This window comes from Lepidochelys kempii, chromosome 4 (genome assembly GCF_965140265.1).
Source record: "Lepidochelys kempii isolate rLepKem1 chromosome 4, rLepKem1.hap2, whole genome shotgun sequence".
Lineage (NCBI taxonomy): Eukaryota > Metazoa > Chordata > Testudines > Cheloniidae > Lepidochelys > Lepidochelys kempii.
In genome coordinates this window covers 9,722,752-9,734,122 of record NC_133259.1, presented here as the reverse complement: position 1 = coordinate 9,734,122, position 11,371 = coordinate 9,722,752, and the positions used below count along the sequence as shown (strand labels likewise).

Sequence of the window (11,371 nt, the reverse complement as noted above, 5' to 3'; positions counted from 1 at the left end):
ACCGGCCCCGCCCCTCTCCCGGCCAGGGCGGCCGGTCGAGCGCTGACGCGGAGCGCAGGCCGAGCCGTCGCTGGCCGATCGGGGAAGATGGCGGAGAGGGCGCAGAGCGGGTGAGGCGGGGGCCGCTGACAGGCGCCTGAGCGGCTCGGTCGGGGGGGCGCTGCCGGCCCGGGCTTGGCCGCTGCCCGTGTAACGCACCCGCCCCTGCGCTTCCCCCTTCCCCCCTTCCCCCCGCCGGCTGCAGCCCTGGGTCTCCCCCGGGCCCGCGCGGGTCTCCCGGGGGGGCGGCCGCTGCTCCGCGGATTCGCCGCCTCCGTCAGCCGCGCCACCCCCCGGGGCGTCACGGGACGGACGGGTGGGGGAGGGGTCACGCGAGCAGGGCCGGCGTTAGCGCGGGGGGGGGGCGCGACGCCATTCCCCCCCCCCACCGGGCCCCCCCGCGGCCCCCACGCTGCGACGTTCCCGGCCGGGCCGCTGGGCTCGGGCTCCGGGGAGTGTCCGTGCCGCGCCTATGTTGCCGCCGGCGTGTGTTATAACGATAGGAGGGACCGCAGCGTGTGAGCAGCTGCGTGCTGGTTTTGCGAGCGAGCCGTGGCTAAGTGAGGGGCAACTCGGGGTACGCCGGGCCAGTCAGGCTCCTGAAAGGGAGGTGCAGTCGCCTGTCTGGGAAGGGTGAGAGGACTGCCTGGCGCCCGGTCCTGGCGTCCCTCGTTCAGGGAAGATGGTCCTCCGCTCAGGAGGGCTCAGAGGAGACCCGTGAGGATGATTAAAGGACTGGGAAACATGCCTTGCCGAGAAAGAGGTTTCCAGTGTTCTTTGGGAAATTGCTCAGCCAAGGGGAGTGCAGGCCCTGTGAGCTGGGGTGTCTGAAATGCAAGCTGGTCAAAGAGAGGTGGTGTTTGAGTGAAGAAACTCTGGGGCTTCAAGGCCTTCCTACTGGTGGAGGAAGATGCGCCCTAGCCGGGGAGCACCCAATTTGCTTCTCTTTCTGTAAAGAAAGATCTGTCCCACCCCACAGTACCTTTCCCCTGCCAAGAAAAGGGGGAGGAAATAGACTCCTGCACCCCACTGTCTCTCCCATGAATAACCCAGCTATTGCATAAAAGCTCTCTATAAGTGTCCTTAGACATCCATCCTGTAGGAAATTCCATGGGGTTTTCTAAAATGTCACAGGTTAGACAGCACCTGAACCCCCCTGCATCCCCAACTGTATATACAGATTCTCCATCTTGGTAGAAATTGGGATGGGGAGCACCAGAGATATGCACTGCATGGCCTGACACACTGTGTACGTATAGTTTTGTTTGGCTGGCCACAGTCCTGCCAGCAGATGTGAACTTATTTCAGGTCCATTTCTTGTCTTGTTCACTTCCTTTCCAGTCCTAACCGATCTGTGTGTGCTGCAGTGCTGCATTATCACATAACCTCAAGACCTGACTCTGATCAATATTAAATACTTCTGCTGTCTCCCATGCCATCTCAATGCAGTCCAGTGTCTCCTTTCTTCGTGTGTGAACAAAATGTTCCCTGTAATCACGTGACTCAGATTTTTTGGCTCATCTCTGTTTAGTTAGCGCTGCAGAGATAAAAGGAAATGCAAAACAGAATGTTTATGAATTTAGAAAGAGTGGCTATTTTTTATCTTTCAGTTTCTTGGCAAAGTGGAAGATTTTAAAAATTCACATTTAGAGCCCAGAGGATTTTTCTCATTGGTTTATACAGTTGTAAATTGGGACGCTCATGTGTCCCTTTAAATGTGTGTATGGTCTTCTGAACTGTGGAACTCAGTGAAAATGTTGAGAGTAGAGGTGCAAGTTAGATGGAATCCGTTAGAACAAATCTACCCACTTTTCTTAGGTTTCTTTCTTGGCCTTAAAAAGCATTATGTTTATTTCTTCTAATATTGATTTTTTGGTTGCAGTGTGAAGATTGCTCCTGGAGCTGTCGTCTGCGTGGAAAGTGAAATCAGGGGAGATGTAACTATCGGTAAGAGAGAATACGGTGCTGCTGCTTTTGTCTTGTTCTTCCCCAGAAGCACTGTCCTATTGAATTTGAATCCGTGCTTCTGAAAACAGAAGGTAGTGAATGAAGCCCCCCATCTCTGGTAGTCAGTAACTACCCAGGATTTAGTGATAGAAGACCATGTGTTTTCCCAGTAAGTTGTCTCTGGAATGTTTGGGCTTCTGTGGTGGAAATCTAGCCAGAAGTGAAGACTAGTGCAGTAAATTCTGTCTTGGCGTCACTGCTATCAATATTTCCTTTGACACAGTGAAGACCTCGGGAGTGGCACATGCAATCTGACTCACTGTGAAATGCATTAGACATTCTGCCACAGAGCACCCCTTTGCAGTGCCCTCCCAGCCTGAGCTGCTCAGACCTTTACAAAAGTCATGAATATATATGTCAGTTTAGACCAGTGGTTCCCAAACTGGGATTCGTGAACCGTTACAGGGGGTTCTCGGGGAAAAAATTCCCTAATGGCGGACAGAGCTGTCCATAGCGACCTGAGGCAGCACGGGGCCAGCAGCACAGAGCCCCTGGCCTTCCAAGAGCTAAGCAGATCAAAGGAAGCATATCTATCCCAGTGAAGAGATTTAAACTTCAAGACTCCTTATAAGAAATGGAAAGGGAGGTGGATATTTTTTGATGTTTTTAAAATTAAATAGGCTGCTAGTATTGTTTTAAAAATTATTACGAAGAACAAGATTAAGCTTTGTTAAATGTGCATTGTTTGCCTGGACTGCTCAAGACCTGAGTGCTTGTGTAGGAGGAACTCTTTGAGTTGGCTTCTTAAATCCCTTCATGCTGTTTCACATCTGATACTCCTTGATGAAACCTAGGAGCCTTGTCTTCTTATAACACGCTTATTCAAAGTGATACAAGCTACGAAAGTGAGATCTTGGAAGAGTGTTGCCATTTTCATAATGTAATAAAAATACTGTAATGATAAATAATTAATAAATAGTGTGTAATAAGCATGTTATAAAAACAAATTTTATATTTCTAAGATCACTGTTTTTATAATTTATATTCAGGTAAAGGAGAAAATCCCTGGAAATACTCATTTTTAGGAGGGGGTTTGCGAGACTTGACATTTTAGTGAAATGGGTTTCACAGATTGTTAAAGTTTGGGAATCACTGATTTAGACTAGAGGGCAATTTAGAAGAAAAATGATAGGTTTCAAACTGTGGCTCCACTTTCATACACACGTGCATAATTTACACTCAGCCCTATTGAAATCCATGGGACTATTCACATGAATAAAGTTACTCATGTAAGCATTTGCAGGAGTGAGAGTTAAATTTATTTTTTTGTTCTTTGTGTTATGGTACCACAGTTTGCATAGTATAATTCCCCACAGAAAACCTTTGTTTACTGAAAGTTCAGGATGCATGCACGTATCTGCATGAAGTCTGCCTTTCAAGAATTAGTGGGGTTCTGTTGTGTTTTAAATTGGAAACCCAAGAAATGCTGAATTAAACTTGCACTGTCAAACAAGAACTCGAACCCTGAACTCGGGCACTGTCAAGATGTCAACCTAACACCTCTTCTTGCAGAGTATCAAAAATGTGCATCGCAGAACATTGCTTTTCTCATTTGATTCAGGTATATACATCTCTAGTCCTAAACCCCCAATCCACTCAGCTTTTCTGCAGGCAGGTTCCTGTGTGTGTGCAGAACAGCGAGCAGGATCAGGGCCTGGCCTTTGCTTTTCTCACATTCTCTAATTTCTGAACTGGGCACATGACTCCTGTATATGGAGACATGCCATCTCTGTGTGTAATGGGCACTGGAATTGTAGGGTTCAGTTCTCTATGTATGTTGCTTGGCGGGATTAGGCCTCTAATACAGAGTGAGCAGTTATTGCCTTCAGTATGCTTTTTGCCAATCAGAAACCTGGGCCGAGGGAGGAATCTGGTATTTGTCTGTCCATAAAGAGTTTCACGGAGCCCACCCAATACCCAGTTCAGGTTGTAGTAGTCTAGCTTTCCTGGGGTCACTGATAAAGTGAAACTGTTGTGGATGGAGATAGTGCTGTGAGCATATTTATTCAGGCCATAGGTATAGGAGCAGGGCTAAGATTGCGTGGCATTCTTATTTGAGAAGAACTGCCTGAACTGTTTCTAACATTGAGATTTTGTTTTGAATTCTGACATTCTTTAACGGTGATACTCATTCACTAAGTCCAAAGACATACAGGGAGATTGGCAGATCTGGTCCCAGGCTAGTGCCTTAGCCACAAGCCCATCCTGCCTCTCAGTTGAGTTAAAATGTATTTTTCCTGTGTTTTGGGTAGTCATTTCCATGTCCCTTTCCTTTGTTTCTGGAATTTTTGTGATGTTAAAGCACATATGACACCTCTTCAAATGATTTCCCCGCTTGGGGCCTTCTCTCTGATTTTAGTAATATCAGTTGTTTAGATTCTGCTAGTAACGAGCTTATCTTGTTTCTGCAGGACCTAGGACAGTGATTCACCCTAAAGCGCGAATCATTGCAGAAGCAGGACCAATCGTGATTGGTGAAGGCAATCTCATAGAAGAGCAGACATTGATCATAAATGGGTTAGTACAGGGCCATCCCTACCCATACGCAAAGTACACAGCTGTGCAGGGCACCAGGAAATTTGGGCTGGTGCCCTACGCAGCTGCGTGCTGCTCCAGCCCCTGCCCCGCCTCTTCCCACCCCTGCTCCGCCCCAAAGCCTCCGCCCCCACTCCAGCCCTTCCCCAAAGCCTCCGCCCCCACTCCGGCCCTTCCCCTGAAGACTGCAGCAGGGGTCAGGCGCCCCGCACTCACCAGGTGGCGGTAAGTGGAGGAGCGACCCGGCCCCAGCCTCTCCGCACTGCCAGCTCTCAGCTGTGCCTCTGGTGAGTGCGGGGGGGCGGCTTTCTCCCCTGCCCCCCCAAGCCTGGGAGCCAGGGGAGCAGAATGGAGTGGGCTGGGGCCGGGTCACTCCACTACCTGCCGCCCCGTGAGTGCGGGGTTGGGCTGGGCCTGCCCTGCACTCACCAGGCGGCAGGGAGTGGAGCGACCCAGCCCCAACCCGCTCCGCTCCACCAGCTTGTGCTGGGGGGTGGTTTCTCCCCTGCCCCCCAAGCCTGCTCTTGCCCCCCACCTGTGGAGGCCTGGAGCCAGGCCCCACATACACAGCCCCCCCATGGGGGCGCCGAGTAGAGCACCAAAATGGCTAGGGATGGCCCTGGGTTAGTAAGAATCTTTACAATGCTGTTGAAGGCACAAAAATCTATGTTTAATACCATCACTGGCAGTCTCAGCATGGGGCTTGGGACTGAAAGAACATAGATTATCTCTTAGTCCTAGAATTCGTCTCTCCAGATTGGGGCAGTGAGTGGGAAGCCTCAGCTGTGGCTCCCTGTATTGTACCTGTTCTGGGCTAAGCAGAGGACTGGAGTTTCCTGAGGTGTCACTCTAATTCATTTACCAAAAGCGGGGACGCTTGCCACAGCTGCACGGTATTAGCTGTCTGGAACCGGTTATAATCTTTCGGGACAGGAGAGAGCTGGCCCAGGTTTCAATGCAACATTTGGCCCTAAAACTCTCTCAACCCAGTACTGCTATCATTGCACACCCTGGTCTGCCCCCCTCCTCAGCCACAAGGTCATGTTTACACAGCCTGAGAGGGAGAGAGACCTTCATCACCATGTTAGAAACCCAAATTATTCCCATTTGTGCTTGTAAAACACATTTGTCGCTTTGTCTAGAAAAAAAAATCTGCCTGCAAAATTCTTCCCTCAGCTTCATGATAAAAATGGGAGAGATGCCGCAGAAACCAGACTGGCAACCCTTTTGAAATAGCTAGCTTAAAATGTTGCAGCATGTTCCTTGAGATTTGTCTAGAGCAGGGGTGGGCAAACTTTTTGACCTGAAGGACACATCGGGGTTCCAAAACTGTATGGAGGGCTGGGTAGGGAAGGCTGTGCCTCCCAAAACAGCCTGGCCCCCGCCCCCATCTTCCCCCTCCCACTTCCTGCCCCCTGATTGTCCCCCTGAGAACCTCCAACCCATCCAGCCCCCCCCCTGTCCCCTGGCTGCCCCGACTCCTGTCCACACCTCTACCCCCTGACAGGCCCCCCAGGACTCCCATGCCTATCCAACCCCCCCGTCCCCCACAAACTCTGCCCCATCCAACCACTCCCTCTCCCCTGACTGTCCCCCGGGATCCCGTGGCCCTTATCCAACCTCCCCACCCCCTTACCATGCCACTCAGAGCAGCAGGTCTGGCAGCTGCACCACCCAGCCGGAGCCAGCCACACTGCCGTGCTGCTCGGCAGGAGCTTGCAGCCCCGCCACCCAGAGCGCTGGCCGCAGTGAGCTGACGCTCGGGGTGGAGATGGGATGGGGGGGGACCAGCAGGGGAGAGGCTGGGGGCTAGCCTCCCCAGCTGGGAGCTCAAGGGCCAGGCAGGAGGGTCCCGCGGGCTGGAGTTTGCCCACCTCTGGTCTAGAGTGTAGGTGGGGCCAGGGCATGAGCAGCTTTTGCCTTCATAGCAGTATGGTGGAGATGCAGTCACAAAGCAAAGCTGGGCTCAATGAGTTACTATTGTCTGCTTTCTGTTTCCCTCTGAAATGGCCTCTCTGAGAGGCAGTATGAGGATGTTATGAATTAGGAAACAGTGCTCTTCATCCTTCTCTGTTCTCAATATTTCATCATTACTGAGATTCAAAAACTGACTTTGAACTTGCTGTGTTGAATTTGAGGTTCATCTCAACCCTCACAGCAGGCTTGAGGTCAAGACAACATTTTACAAAACTTTGGAAGCTTGTTAGAAATGTTTCCATGGTTATTTAAAGTTCCAGTTTTTCCAACTCTCCTTCCTCTGCTGTTTGTATCTTAAGCACTGCAGGATTCAGTGACTGCATGAGAATCTAGAAACTGACTAGTCTCTCTTCATTGTCCAGGCTGGGAAAAATGCCCCCAGTAAACCAGCAACCTTATGTTTAAAATTAAATGAGATTATTAAATCCTACACATTTAAACAATCTAAAATGCTGTAGAGATTTTAGGGAAGGACACTTTTTCCTTTCACTTGATCTCTAAGGAGACACTACCCTTTGAAGGTCAAGTTCTAAATGTAATCTTCAATCCTCTTGCAGATATCCTGAAAATATTTCACCAGACACGGAAGAGGTGGAAGCAAAACCAATGGTCATTGGCACCTATAATGTTTTTGAAGTTGGCTGTTGTATCCTTGCTAAGCAGTGACGTAAAACGCAAACTTGAACATGTTAGTATTCTATATTTTCAAAGCACTGTACAAACGTTAACTAGCTGTCATTCCAGTCTTGTGAGGTAGTGAACTTTTATTCCCGTTTAACAGAGGGGGAGGGAAAAAGACACGGAAAAGTTAAGTGACTTGCCCAAGGTAACACAACAAGTCAATGGGAGAACAAGGATTAGAATTTGGGGCTTTGAAGTTCCTTCCTCAGTCCATTAGCTCACGTAGCATCTCATGATGATCTGCCTATTTTGGACTTGTGTCCGAGGGTTTTGTTTGTATTCCTTATCAGTCCTTACATATCTATTTTTACAGCAGTGTTGAAGGATCTGGAGACAATTTGTGTTCAGTCAGAAGAGGGCGACTCTTGTGGTCTGAATTTGAAACTCAAGTTAGTCATTTGAAAATACCCATCTTTATATGAAATAGCATGGGGGCTTTCTAGCTTTCAGGACACAGGAAGCACAAAATCTTTCTGGATTCAATGTGACTAAAAAGAAAAAGGTGAAATATTAGGCAGTAGTAATTTCCCACACGTTGTCAAACTATAGGCCTTTCTGCATGTCTTGTTGGAATACAATAGCCATAGCTTCAGTGTCCTGCCTAAGCAATGATAATCAGTGCAGGACACACACGCATAGGTCCATGAGCACCTTCCTTACTGGGTTGTGGGTTTGTTTTTTGAAGGAGGGGTTATGTGGGTATTTGTTGCTGGGAATATGAGACACGGCCTTAGAATTATATATTTTCTTTAACTATAACTTGTAGGTTCACAAGCAATGAAAATGGGAGATAACAACGTAATTGAATCAAAAGGTGAGTGTTACTAGTTTTGTCTTCATGCTGAAATCATCAGACACTTCTCTGGCAGGGTTGATGCCTGTTACATTATGTTGTGTTCTGTTAAAGCCAGGGGGTTTATGTACTTGCTTGTTGCGTAAGATCTAGTGCAGCATTGCTTCAGCAACTGTTCTGTCTTCTCTCAGGCCATGTGTACAGTAGGAGGGAAAGGGGAAAAGGGGTGGTTTTTAACATGGTAGCTGGTCAAGGTAAACCCTGGTGAGGAAGCTAACCAAGCAGCATGTGTTAAAACTACAACTGCCTTTGTCTGCACTAGAATTGTAACATCTTGGTGTTAACACCACACCTTTTTTCCCAGTGGACTATCCCCTACCCTTGAGGGGGGGGGGGGTGGATTACATTATTGAATGGCTTATGCCATCTCTAACCCTTGTGATTCCAGTCAATTCACAGCATTCCCATTTGAAAGCACAGAGCCCAGCAATTTGAAAGCAACCTTTAATTGGCCTTAGAAGTGGTGAAGAGGGACTGAATGCAGGCAGTGGCTTCCGTTCCTGCTGCAGAGCTACTGAATTGGGATCAAAAGAGTTTCAAGTGCATTTTCTAATGACTTTTGACTTTTGGATGTTAGTCTATAAAAGCTAAACTTCTGTTGAATCATAGAATATCAGAGTTGGAAGGGCCCTCAGGAGGTCATCTAGTCCAACCCCCTGCTCAAAGCAGGACCAGTCCCCAATGTTTGCCCCAGATCCCTAAAAGGCCCCCTCAAGGATTGAACTCACAACCTTGGGTTTAGCAGGCCAATGCTCAAACCACTGAGCTATCCCTCCCCCCAGGTTGTTGCTTGAACAGCCTGCACGCACATCTGATAATTGCACCGCTATGAAACGGAGATTGGTAACTGAGGGAGAAGTGGGAGTGATATTAAGACTTAAGTTGTGCTGGGAGCCAGAACACACCCTGGCTGTGCCCAGGATTGGGGAGGGGCTCACAGGTAGCATGAAGCCAGCTGTGCAGCACTCCCCCTCTTGGGTGCTGCAGTGAGCGCACCTCACAGGATTATTGGCTCACTCCAGAGCAGCTGTGTGCACACTCAGTAACTGAATGCAGCTTCCTCCCTGTGAGACTGAAGTGATATACAATAGATTTGCTTTGCATGTTGTGTAGAGAATCTGTGACAGGGTCACAGCTCAGGGAAAGTTTTACTGCACAATCGGAAGAGGAAGTGGCTGAGTTGCCTCGAGAGACAGGGGCATGGAAGTGAGAGCAGTGTGCAGTTACGTGAAGGGAACGGAATGGGAGGCAGGTCTGTTGGAGCAGGCATGAAGGCTGGTAGAAGTCAGGATAGAGAGGCCTGGGCAAGCGAAAGGAGTGTTTGAGAGCAGGATGACAGTTTGAATGTGTGTGAATATTGCCCGTCCTGGATCGCAGCACTCTGGGTGCTTTGATTGTCTCTCTCCCCTTTCCAGCCACGGCAAGGTTTTTTTCTCTGTTTTGCAGCCGTTGTTGGTCGGAATGTGATTCTGACCAGTGGCTGTGTCATCGGGGCCTGCTGCAACATCAACACACATGAAGTGATCCCGGAGAACACTGTGATCTATGACGCAAAGTGCCTTCGCCGAGTGCAGACCGAGCGGCCACAGGTGAGTATGCTGTACTGCCAGGCCATGCAGTCTGCCGCTCCTCAGTGAGCTGCGCTCCAGAGCGATTCATTTCCATTCATCTGAAGCAGGCACACTACTCCAGGGGAGAGAAGAGCTGCAAAACATGTGATCCAGGAGGGGGAAGCAAAGGCTGGGAGCCAGATTTGCAGAGCTTTCTTCCAGCAGGAAAACAGTGCGTCACTCCAAAGAATGGCCATCCTTAGCAACCTTGCATAGTCCCTCTGGGGCAGCAGGCAGGGCAGCCAGTGGCCCCCTTTGAGGTTCACCATTCTGCTCTTCCGGAAGCACATTTAGTCTTGACGGCTTTTTAACCAACTATACTCTGGTCCTTCCCTGGGAGCTTCAATTTAATTTCCTTCCATACAGTTAGTTTGCAGTATGTCAGACTTTGAAGGCCTGTCACCTAGGAAATATCTGGAGTGTGTCTCCCCCTAGCTGCCCAATACAGTGTAAACATGTGCCCTCTGCACTCAGGTTAGGCTTCTGTGCATATGCCCCGTTACATGCCTGTGTTTAACCGTCCATCTTTTTGTCTCCATAACTTGCAGTGCGGTTACACTAATCCAAGTGCCTTGGCCCAGGACCGCTCTAAAGCATGAGTGTGTCCAGGTGCCTTGGCTTTACGCAGATTGGTGCCAGTCCTACAGTTGGCTCTGCACTGCGTCGGGGTGGAGTGCTGTGCCATCAGTAGAGTCTGCCCATACCGATCTTGGGGCAGGATTGGGGTCTAAATTAGGTGACTTACAGAGCCAACTCCACTGTGTTTAACATGCCGTTGTTTCTTACCCCTTGCCAGTGCTTGTCTAATTATATGTTGTTCCTTGTAGCCACAAACACTGCAGCTGGATTTCCTGATGAAAATCCTGCCAAATTATCACCATCTAAAGAAGACCATGAAGATAACATCTACTCCTGCAAAGAGCTGAGAGTTTCCCCCAAGGTACCATGCCCTCATCTGCAAAAGGAGTTGATCTGGGAATTTCCCCTCCATTTCTAGCACTCCATACACACATGTAGCTGATCTTTCCTCATGCATTCCATTTGGAGAAAACGGTTTGTTTGTTTTTTTTTACTATTTATATTTAGTAAAATATCTGGATCTGAAGTCTGATTGGTGGTTGCCTTGGTTATAATATTATACACAGTTCCTTCTGGATAATGATGTCACCAGTTACTCTTGTGATGTAGGACAGAAATTTCTTTCAAAGGGGCACAAAAGTGGCGGATGATTAGAACATATTTCACAGCTTATTTTATGCTATTAATAAAGATGTTACCTTCCCAACTTTGTGATTTTAATGGTCCTATTTCATCTTGAAGACTTTCAGCCAATATTAATGTCAAAATGACTAGAGGCATCCTGGCCTAGCAGGGAGAGCCAATAATGCCGGTTCTTATTTACTGGTGTTATGTTAGCACCTCCAGGGGCCCACGGTTCATAATCTAAGTAAAGTTTATAGTCTAAATAGATTAACTCCTGTGCTCTTATCTCAGCTCTTACATTGCCCCGTGGGGGTGGAAAAGGCACTTAGTTTGCCTAGTGTTTGTGGATGCATAGCACTATGTATGAGCGTTCGTGTTCTCTTCAGATAATGCAGTTAAGAGAAGTCAGTGGAGGCAGCTCCTCCATTTATTTACTGTGATGCTGGCCTGGCAGAGCCTCGAGACC

At 48.7% G+C, this 11,371-nt stretch overlaps 1 protein-coding gene across 2 annotated transcripts; it reads left to right on the top strand.

The window, feature by feature from the left end:
* DCTN6 (dynactin subunit 6) lies at window positions 1–10,987 on the top strand. Of its 2 annotated transcripts, none has more exons than XM_073340332.1 (7): window positions 1–110; window positions 1,922–1,986; window positions 4,458–4,563; window positions 7,116–7,204; window positions 8,006–8,053; window positions 9,539–9,681; window positions 10,530–10,987. In XM_073340332.1, the coding sequence occupies exons 1-7, from the start codon at window positions 88–90 to the stop codon at window positions 10,626–10,628; spliced, it is 573 nt and encodes a 190-aa protein (XP_073196433.1). In that variant the 5' UTR covers window positions 1–87; the 3' UTR covers window positions 10,629–10,987. The 2 variants fall into 2 exon arrangements, with proteins under 2 accessions (XP_073196433.1, XP_073196435.1); XM_073340334.1 differs by lacking the exon at window positions 1–110 and adding an exon at window positions 442–672.
* The last annotated feature ends 384 nt before the right edge of the window (window positions 10,988–11,371 follow it).